At 38.7% G+C, this 12,148-nt stretch overlaps 1 protein-coding gene across 4 annotated transcripts in view; it reads right to left on the reverse strand.

The window, feature by feature from the left end:
* Positions 1–12,148, reverse strand: part of RBM33 (RNA binding motif protein 33) — a 97,539-nt gene that overhangs the window by 81,228 nt on the left and 4,163 nt on the right. For all 4 annotated transcript variants that reach the window (XM_083406116.1, XM_083406114.1, XM_083406115.1 and 1 more), the window contains exons 2-5: positions 9,179–9,257; positions 6,392–6,440; positions 2,574–2,650; positions 478–790 (exon numbers count right to left, since the gene is read on the reverse strand). In XM_083406116.1, coding sequence (XP_083262242.1) covers positions 478–790; positions 2,574–2,650; positions 6,392–6,440; positions 9,179–9,257 — 518 coding nt within the window. The remainder of the gene's footprint in view (positions 1–477; positions 791–2,573; positions 2,651–6,391; positions 6,441–9,178; positions 9,258–12,148) is intronic.

The following is a 12,148-nucleotide window of genomic DNA, read 5'->3' on the forward strand; positions in this document are numbered from 1 at the left end:
AGCTTTAGACAGCTCTCAGTTACAAAAAAAAAAGAGGAGGGGTGGAAAGGAGCAAGCAGGACATCAATCACTTTGGAATATTAGCACCTTAAAGATGTCTTTAGCAGGTCAATAATCTTTTCACCTTCGAAGGACTTTATCAGATCGTGTCTAAAGCCTGGATAAAAGCTTTTGCATTAAGTACTTCTAACAATTGGCACTGTCTCCCCACCACACAAAGCTGTTTTTTCCTTAAGGATACAATCCTCAAGGTCATGATTCTCAACTGCCTTCCAGAATGACAAAGGAGCATTACCTACAGCCAAACAAGCTGTCAACACAAACTTTGTCACAGCCTAGATAAAGAAACTGGCAGACAGTGATAATAGGTCTAATTTTCCCCACATCCCTAGGGAGGTAAACAGATTTCAAATCAGTCTAAAAACCTAGGCATGTGGAGCAATGTTATCTCAGATAATACAATAGAAAGAAACTCACTGTAAAATCATCTAGAGGTTCATTGATTTCGAGATCTAGCACTCCATCATTATAAATCTCTTCTTCTCCCTGATCTTCCCCATATTCTATTTGGTCTTCTGTCAGCTCAGCCTCTTGGCCTTCATACTGCCCTTCTTCTGTGTATTCCCCAGAATACTCTTCAGGCACTTCTGATTTGTCATAGCCCAGTTCATCCTCCCCTTGTTCATATTCTGAATCTTGCTCAACAGACTGATCATTGGCATGCTCCGAGAGTTCAAAGGATGTAGCTACTTCAGATGTAGCATTAAGACTAACAGTGACACCTTGAGTACTATGATAAGAGTAAAAAAAAGGAAAGATGAAAAATCAATACATTAACCACAGTATGACAGCTGGTTGTGTGCATGTGCATTCTGTACAGGATGCACATAGATCACAGAGCCCCTGCATTCAATAGCAAAGTGCATAGCTCACACATCGACTTGACTCTATGCCACAAACTCATAATATGCATACTTATACCACAGCTTATCATCAGCTGCAGGCTATTTGACCAGAGGGATCAAACCAACCAGATGGTCTAACAGGTTAGGCTGACAAGAAGTACAAGGTAGCCAAGCAAGCTGCAGTTCATGTTAATTCCCAGACTACCGTACACTATCACAACACTCACTACTCATCAGCCTGAGCTACATTAATGCTGCCAGACATCAATTTGGACTTTCATTCACTTTTATTTCTTACAATGAAATAATGCTTTTAAATGGGTAGGGCTGTCTGAATAGACTTTGAATTGGAATTTGCATCGTCTGTAAAAGTTCTATTTTAAATGTGTCCTCAAAATGTCAGAATTTGAGGATTCAGAAGAAGTTAACCAACGAATTCTGCAGTAAAAGCCAGAATTTAGCCAACTATAGGACCTCCCCCACCTTAAAATGCCCTTAACTATCCAGAAGTAACAATCCTCTAGTTTTCTTGCCTATCTTTCAAAAAACTAGAAATAGAGATGAACAAATTAATGCAGAAGAGAGTATGGGACTGAATGTTGAAGTTGTGCACCAATGCAAATTATTAGGATTTCCATCCAATTAAAAGAAAACCTAGTTGACCAGTTAACTCTACAGATTAACTGTAATCCAGTCAAATTGTTAGGTTTGTGTATGAATAAAAACAACCTTTCTTAGGCAACAATCATATAATGTATAATATCCACTGTTAGCCAGACTCAGAATAGACCCAATGAAATCAATGGACGTAAGTTCATTATTTTCAGTGGGTCTACTCTATGATTACTCAGACTTCATTGGATATCTCTCTAGGTGTTTAAAATTATGCACGTTACCACAGGTATCACCTAAGGAGAGGCCTTGTTACCTACACAAGGAAATATGGGGCTTGCCATCTGAGGTTTTCAGAAGTATTCACTGCTACAGAACATTGCAGTGATGTGGGATGGAATTTTTTCCAGTGCTTTATTGTTTTACAGGAAAAAATGTTTCATACATTCATTAGTAACAATAAATGAATGACAACTGCATATGTGATATTAGATAAGCTTGGCAATTTCAACATTTTCAGCTTTGTTCACTAAACACAAGTAAAATAAACATGCTAACTGTCACTCTGGGAATTTAGAAAAACTGTCAAGGCAGACTGAAAAATTTCAAATGCAAATTACCCTGTTATTATAATTCATGTAAGAAAATATAAAAATTTCAGACAAATCCACACAACTACTTTTTAGCTGATAAAATATTTTTATTTTTAAATATTTTTAGACAATTATGTATTGCAGGCCTAAAATTTAACCAATTATTCAATTGGAATGTCTCGTTAAAAATAAACTCCTGTTGGCTTCCAAAATGGAAACCAACTTTTAAAATCAGAATAGCACTGCTGAATGCATCTGAGAAAACAGGCTCTATATAGCGGCTATATTTTCTTCAACTTAGTCTCAAATGTGAATTTCTAGTCATACTCTTCCAATGTAAAAAGTAACTTATCTTCTCTTCACAGTGTGAAACACGTGTACAACCCTATTTCGGTAAGACTCATTCAAGGCACTGATCTAGAAACCCAATTACATTACTGGGGCGAAGTAGTAAGAGACAAACCTGAAATGTTGGTCCTCTTCGTTGTCACTCTGTAGAAGATCATCATTCAGTTCTTCATCTGACATATCTGACTGCGTCTAAATTTTAAATTTAAAGAATTGCCCTTGAGATAACCCAATATGTAACATTTAAGAACACAGCAAAGAAGGCTGCTCTCTCAGCAGTGAACCTTTAACAAGGGAATTATCAGTTAAGCAGCATTCTTTCATGATTAACACTGTTCTACGGCTTTACTCTGAACAGCCCATGAACCAATTGATTAGATATCTTCAATATTTTCAGACTCAAAGCCCACTTTTAACCCAAACATCTTTTACCATATACATGCATGGTGGTAGCGCTCCTGTTGCGACCCACCTTCAATCAGGCTGCTTCAACCCACCAGTTGAAGACCATTGGATTAGAAGAAAATAGTAGAAAACTTTGTATTTAAATGGGCTGCATAAAAAACTGATGAAAATTCGTATTAAAAAAATCAACATTCACAAGCAATTTCAAAACTCACAGCAACAGCCTGACCTTGAAGAAGGAAAGCACATTTTCCAATATTAGGGCTAGACAATGTAATAAAAAATCAGTGTGGTGCAATGGCAAGAGTGTTTGATTTAAATCAGAGAATTCAAAGTTTAAATCTCAGCTCAGTCTCAATACAGTAAGACGACAACTTACGTGGGGTTATGTGCCAGGGATTGGGCCTAAAGCCAAAATTGTGTATAATCAAAACACATCAGGTGCAATGGTGGGAGGGATTGTCAAAGCAGTTTTTCCTCTACGTCCACCCCATTTCCACCCGTCTTTTCTATTATTATTATTATTATTATTATTATTATTATTATATTACCAAGCACATAAAGCTGTATGTGCACAAGGTATGTGCATAAGATGTAGGCTTACTGAACTCAAAAGGCATCTTTGGGCCAATCACTATCTCTAAGCTTTACAACAATTTGTTAAGGAAGGTTAGGACAGAAGGGAGAGACTTGTGTATGCCACCCTAAACTCCTTGGAAGAAGGCTGGTATAAATAATAAAGTGGTTTGAAAGTGGTAACCGTGAGATCTTACAAGACTCCTCAGAATCAGAGCTTACATTTGAAGAATGTCTACTGCCTATGAAAAACATACCAGTGTCTGTTATAAATATAAATATTTATAGAGTAGTGGAATGGAAATGAACAAGAGGCCACACAAAGGGAAGATAAAAAGAATCTGGTTTTTGCACAATCACATATTAGGGTTTCTAACTTGATCTCTTGACCAATAGGAGTTTGTAGTGCCAAAGTTTGTGGCAACACTGCTGGCTAGAAGGTTCTATTGGCAAGACAAGAGACCAGAAACTGTGCCATGAAAACTAAACACCAAACAAAACTGGAAAAAGGCCAACAATTACTGCTGAACTTACAGAAAAACTCCTCTCACAGCAGCATGCTACATGACAGAATATTTAAAAGATGTGACCTTGGGACAATAAAGTGGGTTTTATTGGGCAGGTGTGGTGGTGAAGCACTTAGGATTTAACAAATGTATATATATTCAGCTCTCTCTTACTCAACATCTAAAGGCTGCTATTCTAAAGGTTATTTTTGTTATTTTATGTGCTTATTTATAAAATTTGTGTACTGCCCTTAATTCAAAGATCTCAGGGCAGTTCACAGTGTATAAATACAAAATAAAACCATAAAATACATAATAAAAACAAGAAAAACAAGAAAACACACACCTGCAACACACTTAAAAGGATAGGATATAAATCAGCTAAGGCCTGGTTGAAAGGCTAACTGGGAAAGATCTAGAGACAGAAAGTGTGTGGAAATTGGAAGGAGTTCAGAGAACAGCAGCAAAATTGCTAAAGGTTGGATAAGCTGCTATGATGCTCTGAACACCTTCCAATTTGCTAATTGTGTTGTCAACATTTGTTTCCATCCAACAGAAAGCAGGTCAAGTAACCAAAAAAGAGGCATATTAGTACAACTTGTTTTAAAGGACAACATATGCAATTTTATATTAACCCAAAAAAGACAATTTTAAAAGCAGGCTAAAAAAATTCTTTGAAAAAAGAAATAGCTTGATTGTTAAGTAGAAGATTAACAAAAATGCAACAGGGATGAAGTGAGACAACAGATCTACTACTGTTTGCTTTGTTTAAAAACGCTGCAAGGAAAATGATAGGGAAACCACCACATGATAGGTTTAAGAAGCAGTATAAACAAACCGCATCACAAGTAACAAGAGGCTAGATCAGGCATAGGCAAACTTGGCCCTCCAGATGTTTTGGGACTACAACTCCCTTCATCCCTAGCTAACAGGATCAGTGGTCAGGTATGATGGGAATTGTAGTCCCAAACATCTGGAGGGCCGAGTTTGCCTATGCCTGGGCTAGATTGTACTAAACAATAGGTTAGACCAAACCCAAGTTAGCTGGACCCACTGAAGTCAATGATATTCAAGTCATGACTCAAAGTCAGTAAGAGAGTGGGTACTTGCCACAAGTGTTTATGCTTTGTGGCCCACAATTTTTTGCTATTCTAGTAGCCAAACCACAATAACCCTTCCTTTGTTGACCTTGCACTGCAGCTCTGTATGAGATCAAACACAATCCCCTACTCCACTCTAGGGTTTGGAGCTAGAAAGAGGTAACTTGCTGGTTTGTGTGCCTAGACAACTCCAAAGCTGGAAAGGTGGCTATAATGCATTACAGGCTGGGGTCCACTTGCCACAGCAACCACAGAACCTTGTTTATAATGGACACAGATACATACACAGATCTTGTCTCAAAGAAAGGCATCCATGTTTAACATCAAACAGGACTAATAGCTACATCAAGTATAGCAATGCATACTTTGGAGAACACTGGTATTTTACAGTGCAAAGAAAACACAAATTGCTGAATTCACGACTATGCGTAAAATAATATCAATATGCTCATTTTACTTTTGCCAACCCGCAGAAATGGGAAAACAGCTATTAAAAGGAGCCTAGCAAGCTTTCCACCTCCAAACCTCTGGGAAATTTTCTCAGCCCTCCTCTGATCTCCATAATTTCACAAAGCGCTAGCAACATTTTGGCATCCATCTGTCTCAGGAGACAATGGAAGAGTGCAGGGGTAAAGTAAAACCCTTGGAGAGACACGCTTTATTGCAAGTGGGGCAGATGAAGGTGTCCAGTTTTGCTGCTACAGGTGCACCACGGAGTTTATTCTCTCTGTGCTCCTCCCAGTGGTCATTTCTCCTCTGGTCACTTCTGTTGATATATGAACTGATTGCCTGTTTCCAGGCACTGCTATAAGGGCCAGAAAAGCTGAATGCTGCAAATCTGATGGTTTTCAATTCTGTATTCAAATATCTATTTTTTTGCACTTGCCTGGCAAGATCATTGATACTTGGTATACAAGCTCCTGCTAAATATTCAGGTGAGAGTTTAAAAAGAGCTATATGTCATTATTAAACAAGAATATTGCATACTTCAAGTTTCCCTTCAATGCATCTGCTCTATATAACCAACCTTTGGCCTTATAACAGGTCCTTCTAGCAGTAGCTTCTGTGTACAGTACATTTATGTTCATAACTGCCCTCACACCACTTTGTGAAGCAAGCAGGAGAAACTGCCAATCATTCCATACATGAAAGAAATAGCACCGGCTGGGAAACCTGGCTTTGTTGAACTCTTTTCAGGCTGCCATATACAAGCACATGCTTGAAGATAAACACAATCAGGTTACTGTCAGAGCTGCTCCAATACACTCTACAAAAACAGAAAACTGGCAGAACCAAAGAAGTTAATGTCTTTTTTACATATTTATGCATACAGCTTACTTATTTACCTTTTTGCCAGCCAGCAAATCTTCTCCTAGCAAGTCATCGTCTAATTCACTGGAAGAAAAAATCATTCACAGTCTTACAATCAGCTTTCTGAAGCAAGGATTCTAAAAGCTATTGTAGTAATTCATAAAACAGTCAAAGTTATAGAAATGAGGAAGCAATTTCAGGGTTGCCATATTTCAAAAACAGTTTTTTTTAGGAAACCACCAAAATAAAAACTCTGCTGTTATGGGAGCCTTTCGTCTGAATAGTGAGATAAAAATACTTTAAATAAACAAACAATTAAATTTATTATTATTTAGGTGACTTAAAGGCTAGAGACAAATAGTTACATAGTGTTTCATGATGATTCTAAAAGAACTTATGGTTTCCATTTTACCACGTTATTTAATATTGAATCCTCCAGATCATTTTTGCCCACTGACTCTTAACAGTACTGAAGAACAGCAAATTAAATAGAACAAATGCAAAACACATTTTGATGTATCTAATTTTAAAGAAAGATTAGCAGTCTCAAAACCATAGTTAGTGCTTGATTTAACTCCTTTCAAGAAAAGCTACTTACCACAGCATAAACCTCTCATGGAAAGAGGCAGCGAACTTACTGGGGAAAGGAGTGTCACAAAGGAAGACTGCCATCATATAATGTAATTCCAACACATTATCAACATTGCTAGGGGTTCTTTTGGCTCAAGTTTGTGGTCACCAAGATATTATCACGCCTTCTCCCCGATAGCTCAGTCTGGTTTTGCCATATGTTGGAGCAACATTAAAGCCTGTCTTGTCTTAGTTATCTAGACTCTGTTTGGAGCTCTCCAGGGTGCTACTTGCTGTAACTGCTGTTTTAGGACTGCAACCTCTGCTTTCTTTGCCTGATCTTACTTGGTCATGCTCACTGGCATCCGACCTCAAGATTACTAAACCTTGCCCAACTGGAATCCAGTCTCTCCTTGACCTGGCTTTGTTGACTGGATCCTGAACTGGCACTAGCAGTGCATGACCTTGCAACCCTGAACTAGCACACACATCCACTCAGGCTAGAACTCTTACCACTGACAGAACACCAGTCTCCTAATGTTTTTCTCCTGAAATTAAACATGCATGGGGAGAAATGCTCATTGCTGTTCAGGACAATAGGTCAGGAGGCCATTCATCAAAACCACCCTAAAGATACTGCATTAGAAAGAAAGTGAAAGTTCACCTATACAATTTCTGAAGAGAACACATATCTAAGAGAAATCAACTATTCGAGCTGAAAAAAGCAACAGTTTGAGTAACCTACAATTCCTATTCCTTCCTCTTATCAAAGATTACCAGCAACTTTCTTTCTCCACATCTCCTCTGTTTCCACCCCACAAAGAAGTGGAAGCATTTGCTCTATTGAAAAGCAGGTGCTAACTGGGATGGGGACACCAATATCCTTTCCAAGTGGCAAGAAAGAATTCAGCTATGAAGTAGTAGTAACCAGATATAAAAGCAAGCTGCCATTCTAGTGGTGTTCACAGTGCGAAACATTTGGAAGAAAAAGGGATTGTGTGCAAATATTACACCACGGGGGCCTGATCCTATGCTGTGCTGCAAAGAAATAATGCCCTGCTGCACTCATGTCCTGGCTGCTGACTAAAGCAGCAGGAATCACCATTGCTGGCACCCTGGAACTATCTCAAAGTAGTACAGAGTACCAAAAGAGTGTAGGGCACAACTATTATAGGCCACTTGAACCTAACTGTACACAATGATAGCATTTTCAGAGACTCTTCCCTAGCTACAGCCACCATCTGTAACCCTACACCTCTTCCTATACTATGAAGATCTGAAATAGTGCCGGAGTGGCAGTAGTAGTTGCAGTTGCTGCTTTGGTGGACAGGGCTCTCACTGTGACGGTACTCTGCTTGTGGAACATTCTTCCCTGGCAGATTTGCCTGGTACCGATCCTGGTGTCTTTTCAGCATCAGCAAAGACTTTTTTTAATTTTCCCACAAGTTTTATTTAACTCTTACTGCTTTTTTTAATGTTGTTGTTTAATGCCGTTACCTGTTTTTTAGTACTGTGTTTTACTGTTCTATTATTTATTTTAATCGTACTTTGGTAAGTTTGTAAATGTTTATATTTAAGGGCACCACAAAAACATTAACAAAAAATAAATATGTAACCTGTTTTGAGATCTACAGGAATGATAATGTGTTAGCCACTCAATACTGCTAGGAGCTGTTGCATTCAGTTTGCCTTAAGATCTAAGGGCACCAACAATGCAGTTCTCTACAACTTGCCTTGCATAAGATGCTGCTGTAAGCCAATGCAGCACAACCCTTTGCTTGCATCACAACAGAAGGTAGTCCTGGGTTTGAAGTCTCTAATATTTGCCACTAGCATTAATAGGAAAAATAGCAAAAGTCAATTTAGATATTAAAAAATGTTTAAGAGGATTTTTAGGAACCTGTTTGTATCCAAGATAAAACATGTTATGCTTTAAAGCAAAAAATATTTTTTTCCCATGGAATTCTCTTCTTAACTAAACTACATTTAGTTATGAAGCCAACTGCAAGAGCAAGCCTTACCCTGCCAACATTTTATGCAATGTTCTTCATTATACTAGACTTGTTCATGTCTCCAGACTAAGCTCTTCACGACAGGTGTACATTATCCACAACTGAGCATATGACACAAACACAGCAGGCAGATAACTTCATTAGTGTATGAATTTGCACTTTAAAAAAGCAGGATACAAAATACAAACTCAAAATAAAATGGAATACCATATAATGAAAAACATTTTTTAAAGGGCTTACCTGTCCCAGTCTTCATCTCCAGTTCTCCTCCTCCAAGATCTTTCTGCACCAGGCTTATCGAACTGATCAAAGTCATCATCTGCAAGCAGAAGACATTTAGTGATTTGCACAAGAATACAGAAAGAAAATCACAGATCATAAAACAGCAGTGCTGACATTTTCTCTCCTTAGAACTTGCCAATTGCTCTTATACTTGTTCTTCTATGAGAAGAACTGAAAAATATACTAGACTTGTTAAACTGAAAGGGATCCTTCTAGTTTGCCAGTAATACCATTAATCTTCTCAATTCCATTATGTTATTGATGCTGTTCACTGCCACTGCTTTCTGCTTTCTTTGATCTTTTGATTGCCTGTTATTATGTTGCTTTTATCAATTGGGACTTGGGTGCTCCACTGAGAATCATCTTAAATAAATGTAAGCTATTTTACGTTACAATGGTAAAAACCACAGCACCCTATGACAGCAAGTTCCATAGGTTAACATGCACAATAGAAAACCAAATTAAGTTTGCCACTTATTAATAACAAGACTAAAGGGCATATTGTAAAGCAAGGGATCAGAATGACTATTTTCTGTGCTTGTCTGAAGTGGTACATGTCTCAGCTGATTTTTGCATTTAAGATTTCTATTAAGCTGCCATGGACATTAACAGAAAAACCTGATATTTTTAAAACAGAGGTTTAACATTAAAACTCCACCAATTCCTAGTTTTCAGTAACTCCTTCCTGCTGTGAAAGACATTCCATGCATATGCAGGAAATTGACAGAAAGCCTATTCTTTTTTTCTGCAAACAAGAATATGGATTTCAGAAAGCTTTCCTGCCCTGAAATGTTACCTCTGTACAAAAAGTCATGTGACATCCTCTTCAATACACAAAAGCCATCATTACTACTCAGGTACTGACACTGTGAGAGCCATTACTCCTCCTTGTGGCTGTTCCACTGAAAAAAACTTCTCAATAACCACACACCCTCTGAAAATTCAACTGGTACCAATGTCTAGTTTTAGACACCAGCTGAAAACCTGCCTCTTTCATCAGACTTATTAATGCAGAATGAAGCTGAGACTGAAAAAAACAACAACTATTAAATGTTCTGTTATATAGCTAATCTTAATGTCTTTCATTGCAGATGGTTTATTGTATTTTTTGTTGTAACCCACCCCAGGGTCCTAGTATTAAGGCAAGGATCTAAGTTTATAAAACAAACAAATGTACCTTTTGACAAGCTAAATGTGCCTACTATAAGTATGGATCTTGTTATTACTCACAATTCATTTGACATGACTCTTAGGAGTACAATTCCCCCATGTGTTTCAACATCTACATGAAACTGTTGGGAGAAGCCACATCAAGGTTAGGATTGATGAGTCATCAATATGAAGAGGACACTCAGCTATGACTCATTTTTCTGTCTGCTCATTTCAAGGAGGCTGTTGAACTCTGAACACCTGTCTGGAAACTCTACTGGGTTGGTTGGAGGTGAGCGAGCTTAAACTTAATCCAGGTAAAATGAAGGTGCTGGAGATGACTGTGAATAGATATTTCAAGTCGTTCAGGACTTTCTACTTCAGCAACAACCACTTGATTAGAGCTCAGAAGCAAACGGGTAACCAGTGAAGTTCTTTTAGGAGTGGCACAATATGCGCCTGGCCAGTTAGCACCCTGGATGCCACTTTCTGCAGAAGTGTCAACTAACACGTGTTCAAGGTCAGCCAAACACAGAGCACATTACAACAATCCAATACAGAGGTCTACAAAACCATGTACTACTGTTTCTAGGTATTCTCCATCAAGGATGAGGCATGGCTGACAAACCTAGATACTCTTCACTACCTAGGCTTCAAATGATCACACTGGGTCCAGCAGTAGCCCCCCCTCCCACTTTCAGGGCAAGTGCAACCCAACCCAGAGCTGGCAGATCTTTCATTTTCTAAACCCAAGAACCTGGAACACACAACACCTCCATCTTGTCTGGATTCAATGTCAATGTGCTGGCACACATTCAGCCCAATGCCACCTTCAGGCAACTGCTTCTTCTGATTCAGAGGCAAGAGACAGACAGACAGAGCTGGGTGTCATCAACATACTAATGACACTTCATTCAAAATCTCCTGATGACAGCTTGCAACAGCTTCATTTAGATGTTGAACAGCATCAGAGACCAGACTAAACCTACAGGATACCGCAGGTCATATCTCATGGTGCTGAATGGTAGTTCCACAATGCTACTTTCTGGGAATAACCTCTGGAACAGAACTATTGCAAAATAGTGCCTCCCAACCTCAATCCATGAAGCCCCACTAGAATGATAAATACTATGATCAACAGTATCAAAAGTCACCAAACTGAAAAATGTGTAAGGCTGTACTCCCTGCATTCCTCTCCCAAACAACAGTAATCAATTACTACAAACTCAGTAGCCTTAAACCAGATTAAGGTGGATCTAAATAATCCACTTCATTCAAGGTATGCTTGTAGTTAGGTCACTACCACTTTCTCAAGGACCTTGCCCCCTCCCCTTGCCAAAAGAGGATATTGGTGACTATAAGATTTGTTAGGAACTTCAGTGCCCAAGGAAGTCCTCATTGAGCACAGATGGCACTTCCCTCTCCCACAATGAGTATTTGCCACACACTGCACCCTCCAATTCAACCCCCTTGGACCCAGCCAGGTTTAATAAGCCATTGAGGCAAGAGCTGAAAAGACAAATGGTAGGCCACCCTGCAAGTTTACATTCAGACTTTCTTATATCAGCTGAAGATCTCATTAATTTCAAGATTAAAAAAAGAAAAGAAAAAGAAAGGCTACCTGACAATTGTTCATATAACTGTGAAGAAAGCAGTCAAAGTAATACCTTCATCCAGAAATGAATCTAGGCCCCCTTGTGCAAAATGTGGCTTAGGTAACCAGTGTCTGCCAGGCAATTAGTTCTGTTAAGAGAGGTGGTTCTCAAAGGGTGTGGGGTG

This window comes from Podarcis tiliguerta, assembly GCF_965153285.1.
Source record: "Podarcis tiliguerta genome assembly, chromosome: 12".
In the NCBI taxonomy this organism is placed as follows: Eukaryota; Metazoa; Chordata; class Lepidosauria; order Squamata; family Lacertidae; genus Podarcis; species Podarcis tiliguerta.